This window comes from Pipistrellus hanaki, assembly GCF_964339955.1.
Source record: "Pipistrellus hanaki genome assembly, chromosome: 3".
Taxonomy (NCBI): Eukaryota; Metazoa; Chordata; class Mammalia; order Chiroptera; family Vespertilionidae; genus Pipistrellus; species Pipistrellus hanaki.
In genome coordinates, this window is record NC_140505.1 from 106,751,889 (window position 1) to 106,769,873 (window position 17,985).

General features: G+C 51.3%; 1 protein-coding gene across 6 annotated transcripts in view; it reads left to right on the forward strand.

The window, feature by feature from the left end:
- The window catches only part of TEAD4 (TEA domain transcription factor 4), a 69,438-nt gene extending 51,772 nt beyond the window's left edge, over nucleotides 1–17,666 (forward strand). For 4 of the 6 annotated variants that reach the window (XM_084878444.1, XM_084878447.1, XM_084878446.1 and 1 more), the window contains 5 exons: nucleotides 1,785–1,924; nucleotides 2,925–3,098; nucleotides 16,087–16,227; nucleotides 17,119–17,271; nucleotides 17,373–17,666. In XM_084878444.1, coding sequence (XP_084734570.1) covers nucleotides 1,785–1,924; nucleotides 2,925–3,098; nucleotides 16,087–16,227; nucleotides 17,119–17,271; nucleotides 17,373–17,486 — 722 coding nt within the window. In that variant the 3' untranslated portion in view covers nucleotides 17,487–17,666. Of the gene's footprint in view, nucleotides 1–1,784; nucleotides 1,925–2,924; nucleotides 3,099–16,086; nucleotides 16,231–17,118; nucleotides 17,272–17,372 lie in introns of all 6 variants that reach the window. The other 2 variants (XM_084878442.1, XM_084878445.1) reach the window with 1 other exon arrangement.
- The last annotated feature ends 319 nt before the right edge of the window (nucleotides 17,667–17,985 follow it).

The window sequence follows — 17,985 nt, forward strand, 5'->3', positions numbered from 1 at the left end:
CCTTAGTAGCAGAGGGAACCCTTCCCGGGAAGAGGCCCGGAGCAGGCGCAGGTCCAGCAGCTGGGCCAGCGCAGGAGCTCACCCCCTTGCTCTGCTCAGGTGACCAGCTCTGTCCTTGCCTCTTTCTCGTGAGGGTCCCTCCCATGTTCCACTCCGCAGCACCTTTTCTGGCTCGGGGAGTGGCTGCTGCCCACATTGTGCCTGGCTTTTCCTGCTCCGAGGGCTGCCGCCTGGGTTCCTCCCCGCCCTGTGCATCTGCCTTCTGTCCTGGCCTCCCTGGCCTCCCTGGCCTTGCTCAGGCCTTCCTAGATCTTGCCCCTGGATTACAGTGGCAGCCTCTTACCTGGCTCCAGGGCTCCAGTCTCTTCCCTTCACCCTGTAATCCCCCTAGTCATCTCTTTAAAGCACCCATTTCAACATGTTGCCTCTAGGAGTGAAACCCTGTAACGGCGCTGTTGCCTTCAGGGTGCAATGTGAACTGGTAGGACTTGCAGGGCTCCTCTGTTAAACCTCACCTTTCTCCCCTCTCCTCCCCTCCCTCACCACTGCCCTGTCCTGCCACTCTCAGCAGGTCCTCGGGAAGCATGCTTGAACAAATGAATGAATGACTCAGCTGATGCTTTAAGCACAGACTAATGTGTCTGTCCAGCTCGGCCCCTGCCACCCCTCTGGCTACCATTTCTTCCCCACCTCCCTTCTTGAACCTCAGTGTATGGGGCCTCCATTCATCAGACGCCCAGCCCAAAAGGAACACTAGTGCCGTCCGGGCGGCCTCGCTGCTCTCTCGTCCGTCAGTCTCCAAGGCCTGGGCCTGTCCTTGCTTCCTGTCCCTCTGTGTCTTCCTCTTCTCTCCACCGCACTTAGTTCAGATCCCGCAGGATTGTGCTTCTGACCTGCCTTGCCCACCCTGCCAGTCCTCCTCCAGACGGAATAGGGTCTTTCAGAAATGCAGCTCTGAGCATTTCCCTGCCCCGCCTAAAATCCTGCCCCTCTCCCAAACCCTTAGGCTAAAATTCATACTTCTCAGCCCAGCCCCACTCTTCAGCCTTGTTCCTGCCCCTGGTACAAACTCACAGACTGGAGTTCTACCACAGACTGGAGTTTCCAAACTCAGGGAGCGTCTCACAGCCCCCAGGCCTTTGCCTCTGCTGTCCTCTGCTCCTCTGCTCCGAACACCTTTTCCCTGGCTTCACCTACTGCTTCTACATCGTAACTTCTTTCAATTGTCACCTTCGGGAAAACCTTTCCTGTCCACCCCGCGTTGGACCAGGAGCTCCTCTTCGGTGCTGAGTGTATACCTTGTCGATTTTAGTCCCTTTCGTGACTTCCTCTACTGCAGACCTGTGTCAGAGTGCCTGACCTGGGCCAGGCACTGCTCGGTGCTGGAGAGAGAAGGGAATCCCGCAGGAGACGTTCTCTATGTCAATGTGATTAATGATGGTCTGGTAGCTCCGCTGGACCAGAAGCTCCTTGAGGGCGAGAACCCAGCAGAGCCTGCTCCGGAAGCCCTTTCGGCCCAGCAGGCATGCAGTCTCTCCGGAGTGCAGGGCAAGGGGACTGAGTTGTACCAGGCAGGCTAAGCCCTCCCTCCACCGGGGCTGCTCCTGGACTTGCCAGCCAGTGCTTTGCTCTCCCCTCCACCCCCCTGTCAGAGCCCATTTAGGGAAGGATGGTGATTCCCTTTCTAGCACGGTCTCACCGGTGGGCCTGGGGTCCTCACAAAAGCTGTCGGCAGGGAGGGCATGTGTGAACAGGCTCACATGTGCCTCTCCCACTGCCTGCAGGGTTCGAGTCTCCTTCAGGAGCCACCCTGTCGCCCTCAGCACCCCCAGCACCCCCGTGGCAGGGCCGCAGCGTGGCCAGCTCCAAGCTCTGGATGCTGGAGTTCTCTGCCTTCCTGGAGCAGCAGCAAGACCCCGATACGGTAGGTCCTGGTCCCTGTCTGGCTGCTCTTTCACCCCAGAGCTCCCCCACCTTCTCCGGCTCTTGTTCCTCCTGCCCCTGGCTTCCTAGCCCAGCCCTCTGCCCCACTCAGCTGTGGTCTTGACTTTAGGTTCCTCATTTCTTTACAGCCTTTCCTTCCCTTGAACTTCTCTCCCCTTTTTCTTTCCTTCCTCAAGACCCTCCCTCTTCTTCCCTCACTTCACCTTCCCTCCCAAAGCCCTCCCACGGTTTCTTTGCTCCATTTCCATTCTCTCAGGTCCTCCCCCTTTCCTGCTCCCTCCCTGACCTCTATTCTTCCCTCCATGTTCCCTTCCCTCCCAGTGAAACCGCTCATCCCAGCCTCACCCATCCTTTCCCTGTGGCTCTGACCCACTCCCCCTTCAGCGGCTGGTTCCTAGGTGATCAGTGTCCCCTGCAAAGGTCAGAGTAGTACGGGGAGGAGGCTGGGCAGGCAGGGACTTTGTGGCCGTCTCACTGTGACATTTCCAACTTGTCTTTTAGCTGAGAAACTCGTTAGTCAAACAAGCTCCTTCTCAGAAGCCCACTGTGTGCAACAAAAATAGATTTCGTTTGGCTGTAGCAACAGAGGCGCCCAGCCTTGTCTCCATGGGTGGAGCACAGTTCGAAAACACCTCTAGGTCAGTGGTCTGGCCTCACAGGTGAAATAACAGAGGCCAAAGACAGAAAAAGACTTGCCTAAAGACAGCTCCTGGCAGAGGCAGGACTACGAATAGTACAAATAACAGCTACAATTTGTTGAGCACCTACTGGGTGCCAGACACCACACCAGATGCTGTATACCATCCCTTTTTAATTTTGCTTTATAGTCAATCCTTTGTCTCCATTTTACCAATGGGGAAACTGAGGTCCAGAGAGGTGGGGTTATTCACTCCCCGTCGCATGGCTGGGATCTGAGTCTGGTCCGTTTTGTCTGTCCTGCCACCCCTGCCGCTCCCTCAGACCAGCTGTTCTCTCCACAGTACAACAAGCACCTGTTCGTACACATTGGCCAGTCAAGCCCAAGCTACAGTGACCCCTACCTTGAAGCCGTGGACATCCGCCAGATCTATGACAAGTTCCCAGAGAAAAAGGGTGGCCTCAAGGAGCTCTTTGAACGGGGACCTTCCAATGCCTTTTTTCTCGTGAAGTTCTGGGTAAGCCCTCGATAGACTCTCCCTCTCTACCCCCAGCACGCTGATGAAAGTGAGGAGAAAAGAGAGAGAGTGGCATCTGGTGTTCCTGCCACGGTGGAAACCTGGGGAGCACAGGGCCAGTGAGAAGGGGAGGAGCGAGCACCGATGACTGAGCCTGGGAGCTGGGCCAGTGGGGCTGGCGAGCTGGGCTAGTACGAGGCCCTTTTCTGAGCCGTGGCAAAGGCAGCCAGGCCCGGCACAAGAGCAGCCTTTAGAGGGCTGTAGTATTGGAAGACTTACAGGAGATACTGAGGGGTAGGTGAAGAGCTAGTGTGGACCCCCTAGTCACCTTAGTCTTTGAATGGCAAGTCCTGAGTGGGTTGTAGGGCCTGGAGCAGGGCAGTTGGTTCCTAAAGGCTCATCTCCAAGGACAGGGCTTGGAGAAGAAGACTTAGGTCTAGGAAATGTCACCCCAGAAGAATCACTCACCTAACTTTACAAACAGCTCAGCCTGTAGACTTGGTCCCTGCTGCTCACTTCCGCTCGCCCCTGGATGGGTGTTAGAGTTCCATCCTTTCAAAATATCTTCTTCAAGACTAAGAGGCATAATTAATACCTGCTCTAGAGCTTACTTTTTAGGGGCCCAGTACACACGGAAAAGGGATGTAGGACCCAGCTGGCGTGGCTCAGTGGTTGAGCGTCGACCTATGAACCAGGAGGTCACAGTTTGATTCCTGGTCAGGGCACATGCCCAGGTTGTAGGCTTGGTCCTCAATATGGGGTGTGCAGGAAGCAGCCAATCAATGATTCTGATCATTGATGTTTCTTCCTCTCCTTCCGTCTCTGAAATCAATAAAAAAAAAAAAAAAAGAAAAGAAAAGAGTTGTAGGGAAGAGTCAGGCAAGTGCAAACTAAGTCAGCAGCAAGGAAGTGCAGGAAATCCTCTGGTTTGTGATGGAGCCTTTGAATAGTTTCAGGGCACTGACACAGGCCTGGGCGGCTCCTCCCACATTCCTCTCCCTAGCACCCTTATTAACACCCAGAGACAGCTCAGGGTTTCGTATCCTTTGCGAGGTCCCAGACCACTTCGATTACCTGGAAGCTTTACTTTTCATAGAAATAGGCTTATGCACACTAAATTTTACACAGTACACATTTCTAGGTGGCTTACCGGGCCCTGGCTGGACTCCTAGCCTTGCCCTCACCCACAGCAAACCCTCAGGGCTGGCTCTCTCCAGTGAGGCAGGTGCTGGCACTGAGACCCACGCCCTGATCTTCCAGGTGCTTAGTTTTTGCACTCTGCGAGACAGCGTGCTCCGTGATCAGGGTGGCAGTGGGACCTGAGCCTTTAGGGGGGGAGATCTATTAGACAGGGATGGGAAAGGCTATTACAGCCTGGGGAAGGCATAGGAAGTGGGCTCCAGAGGGAAAGTCATAGGTACAGGTGTGTGAGGGGATAACAGAACTAAAACTGCAAAGGTGTTAGATCCTGGGAGGCCCTGATCATAAGAAGTTTGGGTTTTAATCTATCCTGGGATGAAAAACAGGTAATCATTTCTTTTACTTTTATCTTTAAAATTAATGCGTGCTCATGTTATATTGTTTAATACCAAGAGGTTTCCAGTGAAATGCAACAGATTCTTGTCCTACTCCTCCCCAATCCCAATCCCCAGAGATAGTCGCTGTAAATTTTCAATGTTTATTCTGTCTTTTATCTCCCTAATTCTTAATAATATGCTTATACTGACATACCTGGATGTCATGGCCAAGATATTTATTCTTATGTCAGAAAAAAATTAGCTGAGAGAGGGAGGGAGGAATGAAGAAAGGGAGGAAGGGAGAGAGAGGGGAGAAAGAGAAACATTGATTTGCTGTTCCACTTACTTATACACTAGAGGCCCGGTGCATGAAAATTCATGTACTGGTGGGGTAAGGGGATCCCTCAGCCTGGCCTGCACCCTCTCAGTCCTCAGGGGATGTCCTACTGATGGCTGGGGAGCAGGCCTAAGCCATGGTCTGGCTTCCCTCTGCAGGACACAACTGGGCCGGCCCATTGGGACCGTGCCACCCCCATTACACACACCCCTCCACTGTTGCTGCCTGGCCTCCCTCTGCGAGAGACAACCAGACTGGCCAATCAGGGAATGGTACTGGCCCCCCCAAACGCCCCTCCGCTGCTGCTGGTCAGCATTTCCTCCCTCTGCCCGCTGGCATGTGCCTTGGTTGGCCTGGCACCGTACCCTGCCGACTGGTCATTCCTCATTCAGTCGATTTGCATATTATGCTTTTATTACATAGGATTCATTATTATGTGCTTTAACCAGAGATCAAACCCGCAACCTTGGCCTATTATCATCATACTCCAACCAATTGAACTACTGGGCCAGGGCTTCATCATCCCAATATATCTAAGTTACATAATTTAGTCAAAGCCAAGAAATATATTGTGATGAATTTTATTTCTAATACAGACTTTTGTTTTTTTTTTTCCTACAAATGAATGGCTTTCTCACTTGCATATTTTCAATTTTTTTAAATCCTCACCTGAGGGTATTTTTTTCATTGATTTCTAGAAAGAGAGTGGAAGGGAAGGAGGAGAGGGAGAGATGTGTCAACATGAGAGACAGATGAATTGTTTGCCTCCAGCACAAGCCCCTACCAGAGCTGAGGAACCTACAACCTAGGTACATGCCCTTGACTGGGAATTGAACCCTCAACCCTCTGGACTGACATTCTAACCACTAAGCCAAACCAGTCAGGGCTCACTTCCATATTTTTAAATGAACCTATTATTAAAATGTTACATATTGTTCCATTATAACTACCATATAAATTTTTTTTTCAAATATTTTTATTGATTTCAGAGAGAAAGGGAGAGGGAAAGAGATAGGAACATCAATGATGAGAGAGAACCATTGATTGGCTGCCTCCTGTACCCCTCTATTGGGGATCGAGCCTGTCACCTAGGTATGTGCCCTGATTGGGAACTGAACCGTGACCTCATGGTTCATAGGTCAATGTTCAACCACTGAGCCACACCTGCTGGGCCTGATACTTTTTTACTGAAACATTCCTAGATCTGTAGTTTCCTAGGTCTAATTTCTCTCTGTTTAGGTGTCCTGCCTCATTTACTAGAACACATTCTCTATTACCTTCCTAAGGAAAGATAGCGTGATAGGTAAATTTTCTAAGTCTTTGTTTAAAATGTCTGTTTTGTACTTGATTGATAGATTGGGTATAGAATCTAGATCAGTGTTTCCCAAACTTCTCTCATGATGAGAATCACCTGGTGGAGTTGTTAAACTACAGATTCCTGAATCCCAACTAAGAGGTGCTAAACTAGAATGTTTGGGAGCATATAGGTAAAATTGTATACTTAACTTAGTGCTCTGTACAATTTTACCTATATGCTCCCCAAAATTCTAGTTTAGCACCTCTTAGTTGGGATTCAGGAATCTGTAGTTTAACAACTCCACCAGGTGATTCTCATCATGAGAGAAGGTTGGGAAACACTGATCTAGAACTAGATCATAAGTCGTTTTCACTAAAAATGATTTTTAAGAATTGTTTTTTAGCCCTGGCTAGTGTTTCTAAGTGGTTAGAGCATCCACCTATGCACCAGAGGGTCATGGGTGTGATTCCTGGTCAAGAGCATGTACCTAGGTTGCAGGTTTGATCCCAGGCCTGGTCAGGGAACATGCGAGAGGCAACCTAAATCAATGTCTCTCTCACATTGATGTTTCTCTCTCTCTCTCTCTCTCTCTCTCTCTCTCTCTCTCTCTCTCTCTCTCTTTCTCCATTCCTTCCTCCCTACCTTCTTCTCTCATAAAATCAATAGAAAATTATCCTTGAGTGAGGATTAACTACAACAACAACAACAAAATAATTTTTTAATGCATTGTTCCATTGTCCTCTAACAGTGTGTAGTCTGATAGCATTCTCATTCTCTGTCCTTTGTGTAACTTGTTGAGGGATGTTTTGTGTTTTGTTTTTGTTGTTTTGGTCTGTAGAAGTTTTTCATTTCTTCTCTATCCTTTATGTTTTGTGTGGGGGTTTTTTTGTTTGTTTGTTTTTTAATGTTTTTAATGTCTTTTTATTGATATTTTAGAGAGAGAGGAGGGGAAGAGAGAAACATTCACCCTGACCGGGCATCAAACCTGCAACCTGGGGATGTGCACTGACCCAGAACCCAAATGGCAACCTTTCAGTGCATGGGTTAATGCTCTAACTAACTGAGTCACACTGGCCAGGGCATATCCCTTATGTTCTTACATTTTACATTGAGGAGCTCTTGGTTTTTCTGCTTCCTATTTTTAAGCCCAATGCTTGGTAGACGCTTTTAATCCTGAGGTTAGCATCTCTTAATTTTGGAAATTTTACTTGTATTATTTCTGTGATAATTTCTTTCCCTCTTTTTCTTTCTGTTCTTTTCCAGGAACCCCTATTAATCTGATGTTGGATCTCCTGGACTTACCCTCTATGATTTTTATCACTTCTTTATTTTCAAATTCATTTTCTTAAGGATTTCCTTAACCCTGTTTTCTAATTCTTCTGAATTAGTTAAGAGTATATCTGAGTGCATGTTACATAAAACCCAGGTCTGGAGGTAGGCTGTCCAGGGGCTGACCGTGCTCTGACTGTGTCCTCAGTGCCTGGCCTCTGTCCTCACCGTGGTGGCTGCTGGAGTCCAGCCGTCACACCGATATCCCAGGTCTCAGGAGGGAGGAAGCCATCGTAGTTCCCTTCAAGGAGCCTTCCTGGAAGTCCACACAACACTTAATTAGCTGTGTGTTGTGCCTAGCTACCGAAGAGCCAGGGAAATGTACTCTTAGTTGAGTAAATTGCCTAATAAATCAGGGTTCAATTAATAGATTTCTCTTTCTTAGTGGTCATAACTCATTGTACACTTCAGGGTGAATTAGATGAATGAGATATGGTGGCATTCTTTGCCACACCTGTCCAATGTTGAATGTTGACCATAAACCTTTTAATTTTTAAGAACCTTTTTGTTCTTTGATTATATCCTGGTCTTATTGGACGGATACAGTTTATCACTTATATTTCTGGGAATATGAAGTGAAAAAAAATTTTCATCCTTTTTTGTCTTTGTTTCCCTTTAATCCTTTTTTTTCTGTCTGTTTTGGTCTCTGTCTTTCAAGTTAGGATTTCTCAAATATCTATAATCCTTGACCATATTTTTTGGCCCATATTTTTTAATAAAAGCATAATATGCTAATTAGACCAGACAGCCGAACAACTTCCCAGACGTCATTCCGGACGTCTTTCTGGACAAAGCTGTGGTGGTGGGGGCCAAGGCAGAGGTGGTTAGGGGCAATCAGACAGGCATGTAAGCAATTAGGGGCGATCAGGCAGGCACACAGAGTGGTTAGGGGCAATTAGGCAGGCAGGCAGAGTGATTATGGGTGATTAGGCAGGCAGGCGAGCAGTTAGGGGTGATGAGGCAGGCAGGCAGTCAAGTAGTTAGGAGCCAGCAGTCCGGATTGTGAGAGGGATGTCCAACTAGTAGTTTAGTCGGACATACCCCAAGGAGTCCTGTGGGATCCCTTAACACGACCCGTGTGGTTCAGGACCCACTCAAAGTCTGGTTTCTGGAGAAGGCTGCACATTAAAATGAAGAGAGAGACTGGAAAAGAGTTAATTTGGGAAAATGGGGGCCAGGTGGGAGTCTACCTCTAGGGGAGGACTACCCCTTGCTCTGGCCTTTTACCATTCCTTTTATTGAGATTCTGAGACAAAAACATCTCTTAGGCGGGAAATTCCAACAACAGAAAATCAACAAGAATTTACATATGATTAACAAATTAAAGTTGTCACTGTTTGGCCATTTGGTAGATATGCATGTTACGCTTTTATTATTACTGACTAGAGGCCCAGGACACCCCTCTCACAATCTGGGACCACTGGCTCCTAACCACTCACCTGCCTGCCTGCCTGATTGCCCCTAACCCCTCTGCCTGCCTGATCACCCCTAACTGCCCCCCCCCCCCCCCCCCCCCCGTCAGCCTGATTGAGCCTCTAACTGCTCTCCCCTGCTGGCTTTATCTCACCCCCACTGCCTCTGCCTACCTGATCACCCCTAACTGCCCTCCCTTGCGGGCCTGATCTCACCCCCAACTGCCCTCTTCTGCCAGCCTGGTTGCTCCCAACTTCCCTCCCCTGCTGGCCTGATCTCCCCAAATGGCCTTTCCCTGCCAGCCTGAACTTGCCTCTAACTGCTCTCCCCTGCTGGCCTGATCACCCCTAACTGCCTCTGCCTGCCTGATCGTCCCTAACTGCCCTCCCCTTCTGACCTGATCTCATTCCCAACTGCCCTCCTCTGCCGACCAATTTGGTTCTGATTGGTCAGTTCCTATACCAGTCAGTGTCTCTGGGCCTATCAATGGGGCCTGATCAGCAGCTCCTGTGGAGAATTGGTGAGAAATGGAGGCATGGCTGTTAGCCAGGCTGAGAGAGCAAGAAAGGCAAGTTCTGATCAAAGACTGCCACAGAGGCTATGATCAGACCCTGACTTTCTCTTTGCAGGCCTCTCTCCAGGCCTGACCCACAGCCATTTAGGCAGTCAGTGCTGGGTCGGGGTGCTGGCAGCAGCCCCAGTCAGTGCTGGGTCACCATGGCAACCCAGCACTGACTTCTGGTCTGGTCAAGCCTTCGGTCATAACAGTCGTTATGACCCTGGCTCTTTATTATATAAATGTTGCTATTAACATTTCTGTACAAGCTTTTGTGCAGCATAATGTTTTCATTTCTCTTGAGTATATACTTACTTCTGGAATTGCTGGGTCACATAGTAACTCTATACATATCTTATTGAAGAACTGCCAGCCTTTCTTTTAAAGTGGCTGCACCATTTTACATTCCCACCAGCAGCATTCAAGGGTCCCAGTTTGTCCCCATCCTCCCCAACACTTGACATTCTCTGGGATTATTGCATTCATATATACCAGGATATATTCTTTGGAGAAATATCTGTTTGACACCTTCTTTCAATTGGGTTGTCTTTTTGTTGACTTACTAGCAGCTCGGTTCATGAATTCATGCATGGGTGGGGTCCCTCAGCCTGACCCATGATCGGGGCCAATGGGGGCCCATCTCATTCAGTCCCAATCAGGCTGATCGGGGCGGCTGCGGGGAGGGACTGTGGGAGGTTGGTCGGCTGTGGTATGTTAGCTGTGGGAGTGCCCTAACCACCAGGGGGCAGCGCTTAATGCAGGAGCTGCCCCCTGGTGGTCAGTGCACATCATAGTGACTGGTTGCTTAGGCTTTTATATATATAAGTTAGATATGTTCTCTTTGTATTATAGATGGAAGTCCCTTATCAGATATATGATTTGCAAATAATATCTCCCATTCTGTCAGTTGTCTTTTCACATTCTTTTTAAAATATATATTTTATTGATTTTTTTTTACAGAGAGGAAGGGAGAGGAATAGAGTTAGAAACATTGATGAGAGAAAAATATCAATCAGCTGCCTCCTGCACACTCCCTCCTGGGGATGTGCCCGCAACCAAGGTACATGCCCTTGACTGGAATCGAACCTGGGATTCTTGAGTCCGCAGGCTGATGCTCTATCCACTGAGCCAAACCAATTAGGGCTCTTTTCACATTCTTGATAATGTCCTTTGAAATGCAAAAGCTTTTCATTTTGATGAAGTCCAGTTTATTTTTTCTTTTGTTGTTTGTGCCATTTGTTCATTTTTAATAATGAGAGAGAATGCTGTGTACCAGGCAGGAATTGTCATCTGGTGGGCTTTACTTGAAGGTAATTGGGGTTGAGAACTGGCTGTTTAATTGGGAAAACCAGTTAATGTCAGTGTGTTCACTGGACTTTTTTTTTTTTTCTGAGGTGGTTCAGTTTCTCCAGAGAAGATTCCTTTAATTCTCCAAATACCCTGGGAAGGAATATACATCATTGATAGAATTCTAGGGGGGAGGCAGAATAGAGGGCTAGGGGATCCAACCCTTTCTTATGCAGGTTTCACTTAATTTTTCTGTTTTCATTCGTGTCTCTCCCCCTCTTCCCCAGTCTGAGCCCTGTTTAATGTCTGAAGGTTATTACCCTTTCGTCCTCAGCTAATGGGTGGGAAAGGTCCTCCTGGAGGCCTGCCCACCCTATGTCCACTCTGTATACAGTCTTCAGCCAGCTCCTCGTGTTTTATACTGGTCCCTCTGCCCAGCCACTCAAGGCTTCTCTCAAGTACATCAGCTCACTTCCTGTCTGTCATCCTTCAGAGAGCACTATTGTAATTCCTTTTACTTCCTTTGCCCCACAGAATCCATTCTAGTTCTGGTCCACCTTCAGGCTCCTCAAATTTGTTGAACTCTCTGTCATTATGGCCTCTTCTCTGTTTCTTTCGCCTTTGTGGTGCAGCACATTTTTAAAAGTTCTTCGCTGTCATTCTAGTTGGCTGTCTGGAAGGGGAAAAATGAACTTGTGTGGTTTGTAACCCATTTTAACCGGGTGTCCAGAAAAGTGGGTTTAACCTTGTGTCACTGCAGTGGCCTGGCCATCGTTGTTGGAAGGAAGGCTGCGTTGAAGAGGGTGTGGAGAGAGAGTGCTGGATTGACTAGTAATGCCTGTCACAGGGGAAGACAGTGCCACGTTTACTGTGTATTTGCTGTCCCTTCTCTTTAGGTAATGAGGAATCACTGAAGTGTTTGAACAGGGCATGGCATGGCCAGAGTTGTGCTTAGTTGGGTATATCAGCTGTCCAGACTGGAAATAAGTGGGAGACTGCTATACCATAGGCCCGGGGAGGGCAGCAGTCTCTTTAGGACCTCAGCCGGAAGGGCCTCAAACAGTCTTACTTCTTCTCCCTACTCTCCCTTCCTGCCTGACCATGGGAATTGGAACCAGGAGGCTCTACCGTGGGCAGCTGAAAAGCATTGTCCCTGTAGAGCCATTGTGGTAGCTCCCTTCCTGCTCTGCGCGTAGGGAGGCTTCTGGCCTTCCCTTCGACCTATACCACCGTCCCCCAACCCCAAATCTGTCCAGGCTTAGCCTTGACTCAGAGAAGGAGCTCGGTTGATGTGATCTGGGCTGCTCCTCAGCACTGCCTCAGCTACTCCGAGGGTCAGAAGGGAGCCCTGGTTAGCAGGAGGCATTTATGGGAAAAGACCGTGGAGTGGGAGGTGGCATATTGGGGGCTCTTTTCACCGGCTCCTGCCTTCTGTTAGTTGGAGATAATATTCTGCATTCTTCCAGCCACCATCTAGATTAGGACCATCCTGGGCCTCCAGTTCCACACATGGGGGGAGACTGAGGCATGGAGTAAGGAGGGGCTCAGCCTTGAGCTACCCAGCCAGGATGAGCTCTTTCTGGGCTTGGTACCCACACACAGCGAGGTGTGTGGTGGTCGGGGAAAGATGACCCCAGGCACTGCGTGCATCGCATCACCTCCATCAGCATGTTTGTCCTCACCACACCCCCAGCGTAGGTCGAATTGACAGGAATTGACAGCACATTCCATCGCGGGGAGGCAGGCACAGAGGTGAAGTGGTTCCTAGTGGCAGGACCAGGATTCAGACCCGGGCGGTCTGGCTCCAGGGTGTGAGCTCAGAACCATTACACTAAACCTTGCCGAGTACTCCTTGCAGGATCCTGGTGCTCCCCTCCTCCTGTCAGAGGAGGCTCTGATTGCCGGGAAAAGGATCCCCAGACCCCGAGGAACACGGATCTTGGTGGCACAGAGAGAGCAGACTCAGCCCTGTGCCCTCAGTGTAGAGCTGGGCAGTGGGGCTTCTTGGATTTTCTAGAGCCCAGCAGTCCCTTGTCCTGTCTGTTTCGTAGCCGTGCTCGTGGCCCATGCCCTCTCCCTCGCTCTGCCTCTGTGAGGAGGTGGGAGGTGGGATTGATGAGAGGAGAAGGGAGGGAGGGAAGAGCGGGGCCAGGACACGTGATGAGGCAGCTTCCACGCGTGGCCTCCGTGCTCCGGCCGTGGGCTGTGCACACCACCTGCGCTGTGCAGACCTGACGTGGCCCTCGTCTTCCAGGAACTCACATTCCGAGTGGCAGAATCCAGAATGGATCTCAGGGTCCTGGGGCCTGAACTGCTGTGCAGGGGAGCGTGGTGGCCACGCATGGCCCTTCCAGAGTGTCAGGGGGGCACAAGGCGGGCAACACTGGGCCTCAACAAGCAAACCTCACCTTCTCTGGGCCTCTGTTTCTCCATCTGAAAAAAGAAAAGTTCATTTTTGAGGGCTTGCTACAGGCTGTGTCTCCGAGGACCTGGGGTGGGGGGGTGGGGGGGCGGGAATGGCAGTGAAGGGAGGCAGTAGGCCAGAGGCCTGGGCAGCGTGAGGACAGGAGAAATCAGAGATGGGGATGTGTCAGTGGCCACTACATCTTGGCAGGCATCTCCTCTTTGCTCTTTCTCTTGCTTGGGGAAGGCAGAGGCACCAGGGAAGTGCAAATGTGGGAAAAGAATTGCTCCTGGTCACAAACCAAGAGACTTTGGGCCAGCCATGGGGTCCTCACAGGCAGCTTGGCGTCTGCAGACATCTGGACCCTCATCTCCTGGGCCCTGGCCTGCCCACCCCCTCCCCGGCCCATCAGCTAGTGTGAGACTGGCCACGGGCAATGACAAAGGCAAGGAAACAGTGAAATGGTGCCCCTCTCCTGCAGTCTCTTTCTTCTCCTGCCTGGCAGTATTCTGCTCCCGCCCTGGCCCTGTGCAGGCACGCTGGGGAGAGCGGAGCTCGCTGGAGAGCGGAGGACTTTGATGTCCCACTGAGAGGCCTGCTCTTATGGAAGGAATGGCAGCAGTGGCTCGGTGGACTGCCAGGACAAATTGTTCCCGGCTGGGAGTGGCATCAGGAGGGGTTGAATTGTGAGCTGTGCTCTGTTGGACTCATACGGTGGGGTTTGGAGCAGGACTGAGAAGCTGAGACCTCACCTCCTCCCCAGGACATGTGAGACCAGCAGAGGACACCTCTGTTCTTGGGGGGTGGAGAGAGGGGACTCCTGGACACCGATGGCCATTAATGCCTGTCAGCAAATTGCAAATGCTGGGCAGAGCTGGGCTGAGGCCACGAAGGGAGGAGAGCACCCCAGACTGTCTGCTGTTCCCTCTGGGCCCTGACATTTCTCCCAGGCACACACCAGCACATGACAATGAATCTGAGCCCCTCCAGCCCCCACACCCAGGCTACGGCTGTCCGGCTCATCTGTCAGTCACCCGATCCCCCACACCTGTTCCAGGCACGGCCTGTGAGCTGCCCACCCGCACCACAGCTATGAATAGGGTGGAGGATAGGGAACAAGGGGCATTCTGAGGGCAGGAAGGCAAGTGGTGGGGGGCACCTTGCAGGATAATGTAGTGGGGGCAGCTTTCTTTTTCTTAGGCTGAGAGAGTAGAGAAGCAGCCGGTTTGGGGATGTGCTTAGAGCACATGTGTCAAACACACGGCCCGCGGGCCAAATCCAGCCCGCCAGGCCTTGCAATGTGGCCCGCACCGCGCTGTCATCACTGCACTCCGCTGTCAGTTTATGACATTGTCAGTTTATGACTGTTCAGTAAACCATTCGGCCCGCGATTTAGGCTGGATTTTAGATTTTGGCCCCTTCTCTGATTGAGTTCGACACCCCTAGCTTAGAGTATGGGGGGGATATAGGGGTGGGAAGGAGAAGGGTGGGGTTGTAGTCAGAAAGAAGAGGCACTGAGGACGAGGCGGGGCATCTGGGTGCATTGTCTGCGTCCTTGGCCGGCATCTCCTGGGCCTGCAGCATCACCACGGGGCAGGTGCCGGGGCAGACTTTGGATTGTCGTTGTGGGTTCTCTGTCTTCCCCAGCCCCCTTCCCTCCATCCTACCCCCGACAACCAGTTCACTTATCCTGCTTGCTCTCCCACAAGTTTCAGTTCTTTGAGAGCAAAGACGGTGTTTCAGCCTCTCTGGGCCCCCACTGCCCTCGCTGTGCTGGGCTGGGCGGGATACACGGGGACTGATTGGAAGGCCAGGTGAGTGGGGAGAGGTGCAGAAGCCCTGGTGTGTATCTGAATTGGGGCAGAGCTGGAGCTGAGAGGACTCCCCTCCTCAGCAGGAGATTGCAGAGTCCCTCCTTGGGACCAAGGGACCTCTCTCTTCTCACCGGGCGCCACCCAGAGGTGAGGGGTGGAACAGCCACATGTAACTTATTGAAGGCCCATCCTCGCACCTACCCCTGTGAGATCTTAGTTCTTGCCTCCAGGGTGCTTACCATCTGGAAGAGGCAAGGCCAACTGAACAGGTCTTGCCGGCTGGGGGCGATGAGGGGCATGTCCAGTCACTTTGGGGTGCTGGGGCAGTGCTCCCTTTGTACAGTCTGAAGAGCCTGAGAGGGTTGGGCCCTCCCTTCCAAAGCTTGGTGCATAGTGTTCTTTTAGGTGGCACATGAATAAACATTTAAAAAAATAGAAAATAAATGCAATTATTTTCATATATATTAAAAAATAGAACCTCTGATTTTGTGACTATATTGCCAAGAATGGAATTAGGGAATAAGAGTGAGTTGATTTAAAAGAAACTGTTAGGGGCATAGTAGGACCTGTGATAGGTGGCATATGAATGTAGCCTTAATCAAAGGGAGGCCAGCAGTGGCTAAAGTCTGAGAGACATCATTTTATGTCCTGGCCTGGCCCCTCAGATGCCCCCCTGACCCTTCGTGCTTCCCTCCCAACACCCCCTCACTCCCACCCTATACAGGCGCCTGCCTTTCCCAGGCGCTTGAGCTTCCTGCCAGTTCTTTTCCAGGCACGGTCCACGCTTCTGCCTTGTAACTGATGCAGGTCCCAGTGTTTTCCGCTGTAGTTCAGGCAGCAGAACCTCACCTTGTGCAAGAGAAGAAAGGTGGGAGCGTTCCAGCCGCCTCCTGTCCAGGTTCCGTTCAGAGCCTCCCGATTGCTTCCTGGCCCACCAAGTACTTGGGCTGGGACCCCCGAGGTGTCCTTGTCTCCGCCCCGATCGTGTGCCTGCTCACTTACCCGTCTGCTTCTTGGCTTTCCCATGTCTCCAGGCAGACCTCAACACCAATATGGAGGACGAAGGCAGCTCCTTCTATGGGGTCTCCAGCCAGTACGAGAGTCCCGAGAACATGATAATCACCTGCTCCACCAAGGTCTGCTCGTTCGGCAAGCAGGTGGTGGAGAAAGTGGAGGTAGGAGTACCCTGTGCACTTGTGAAACAGACCTTTAAACTGTTTCAGGTTGGTCTTCATGCATGCCCTCTGCTTTCCCCAAATTTGCCTGAACTAATGCAGTCTCACCCTCACCGTCTCTTTGTTATTGATAACCCACCTCAGGTTGATCATGACCAGATGCCGGGCTGGTAGCAGGGAGGAGGCACCCCCTGCCCAGTGTTCTCACCCCTGGCTGCACCTAGATCGCTGGAGCTTTTGAAACTTACCAATGCATGAGCCCCACTGCACAGCACTTACCCCAGCATCTCCAGGGTGGAATCGGGGAAATAGCTGTTTGTAAAAAGCACTTCAAGTTATTTATTTTAAATTAAATTTTTGTTTTGAAGTAATTGTGAACAATCATACAATTATAATTCCATGTACCCTTCACCCAGTTCCCCAGAGGGCAGAATTCTATGGGCAACCGGGAATTAACATTGATGCCACTTACAGTCTGATTCAGATTTCATCGGTATATGTGTGTCTGTGTGTGTGTGAATACACAACACTAATACATGACAGTTCCACAGCCACACGGGTTCCTGTGCACCCTTCGCCATGTTGCTTCGGTGTGTGGTCAGGACTGAGCCGTCATCTATTCCGTCTTGCCTATTGCTGCTACTCTGCCTTGAAGCGCTCCTCCTCCCGTGCTCACCTCTGAGTATCGGAGCTCAAGGTGGATGGTTCCTCTGCTGCCATCGAGCCCCTGTTACCGAGGGAGGAGGAAGGCTCTGATCACAAGAGCCTCTAGGCCTTCTGCCTTTCTTTCCGCTTAAGAGTCAGTGGGTCATGGGGCGTCCCCAAGCGGCTGGGCCTGGGCTGGCTGTGGCCAGAGAGAACCTAAGTCCTGCTGTCCCCTGGGTCCTGCAGACAGAGTACGCCCGCTACGAAAACGGCCACTACTCCTACCGCATCCACCGGTCCCCGCTCTGTGAGTACATGATCAACTTCATCCACAAGCTGAAGCACCTGCCCGAGAAGTACATGATGAACAGCGTGCTGGAGAACTTCACCATCCTGCAGGTGTGGGCGCGGGGCGGGGCGCCGCAGGGCGGGGCGGAGGGCCCAGCAGAAGGCACGCCCTCGTCTGGGGCCTTAACCCTCACCTTTCCTCTCACCCACAGGTGGTCACCAACAGAGACACACAGGAGACTCTGCTGTGCATTGCATATGTCTTCGAGGTGTCAGCCAGCGAACACGGGGCTCAACACCACATCTACCGGCTGGTGAAAGAATAAGAGACTCGGGGAGCAGGGATGGGGGAAGAGATGTGTGTGTGTGTGTTCAGGGACATGGGGTGGGGACCTGCAGGGACAGCCCCTTGAAGTGCCGAGCAAGCTGACCCTTCCTCCCTAGGGACAAATTGTGCCTCAGCCTGCAGTGCCCAACCCCAAATAAACCCAAGATGTGTATTTTCAGAGGACCGCACCTGGCTGTAGGAGCCCTGGGAGGGACTGTCTGAGAGGGGGGGCAGTCTGGGAAGCGGGCTGGAAGCAGCCCCAGAGATGCATCATGGGCAATTCTGAAGCCATTGGCCCAGTGGACTCAGCCAGGAATGCCACCGGACGCCGAAGGTCACACTGGATGGTCCCTCTGCTGCCTGGAGCCCCTGCACTCTGCTGCCAGCCACTCCGGCAGGCCTGATGGCCACGCGGCTCCAGTTCTGTGCATGATCAAGCGTGTCCCTATGCGTGCTGCAGCTGACTGCCTGGCACCTCTGCCGCCCCTACCGCGGTG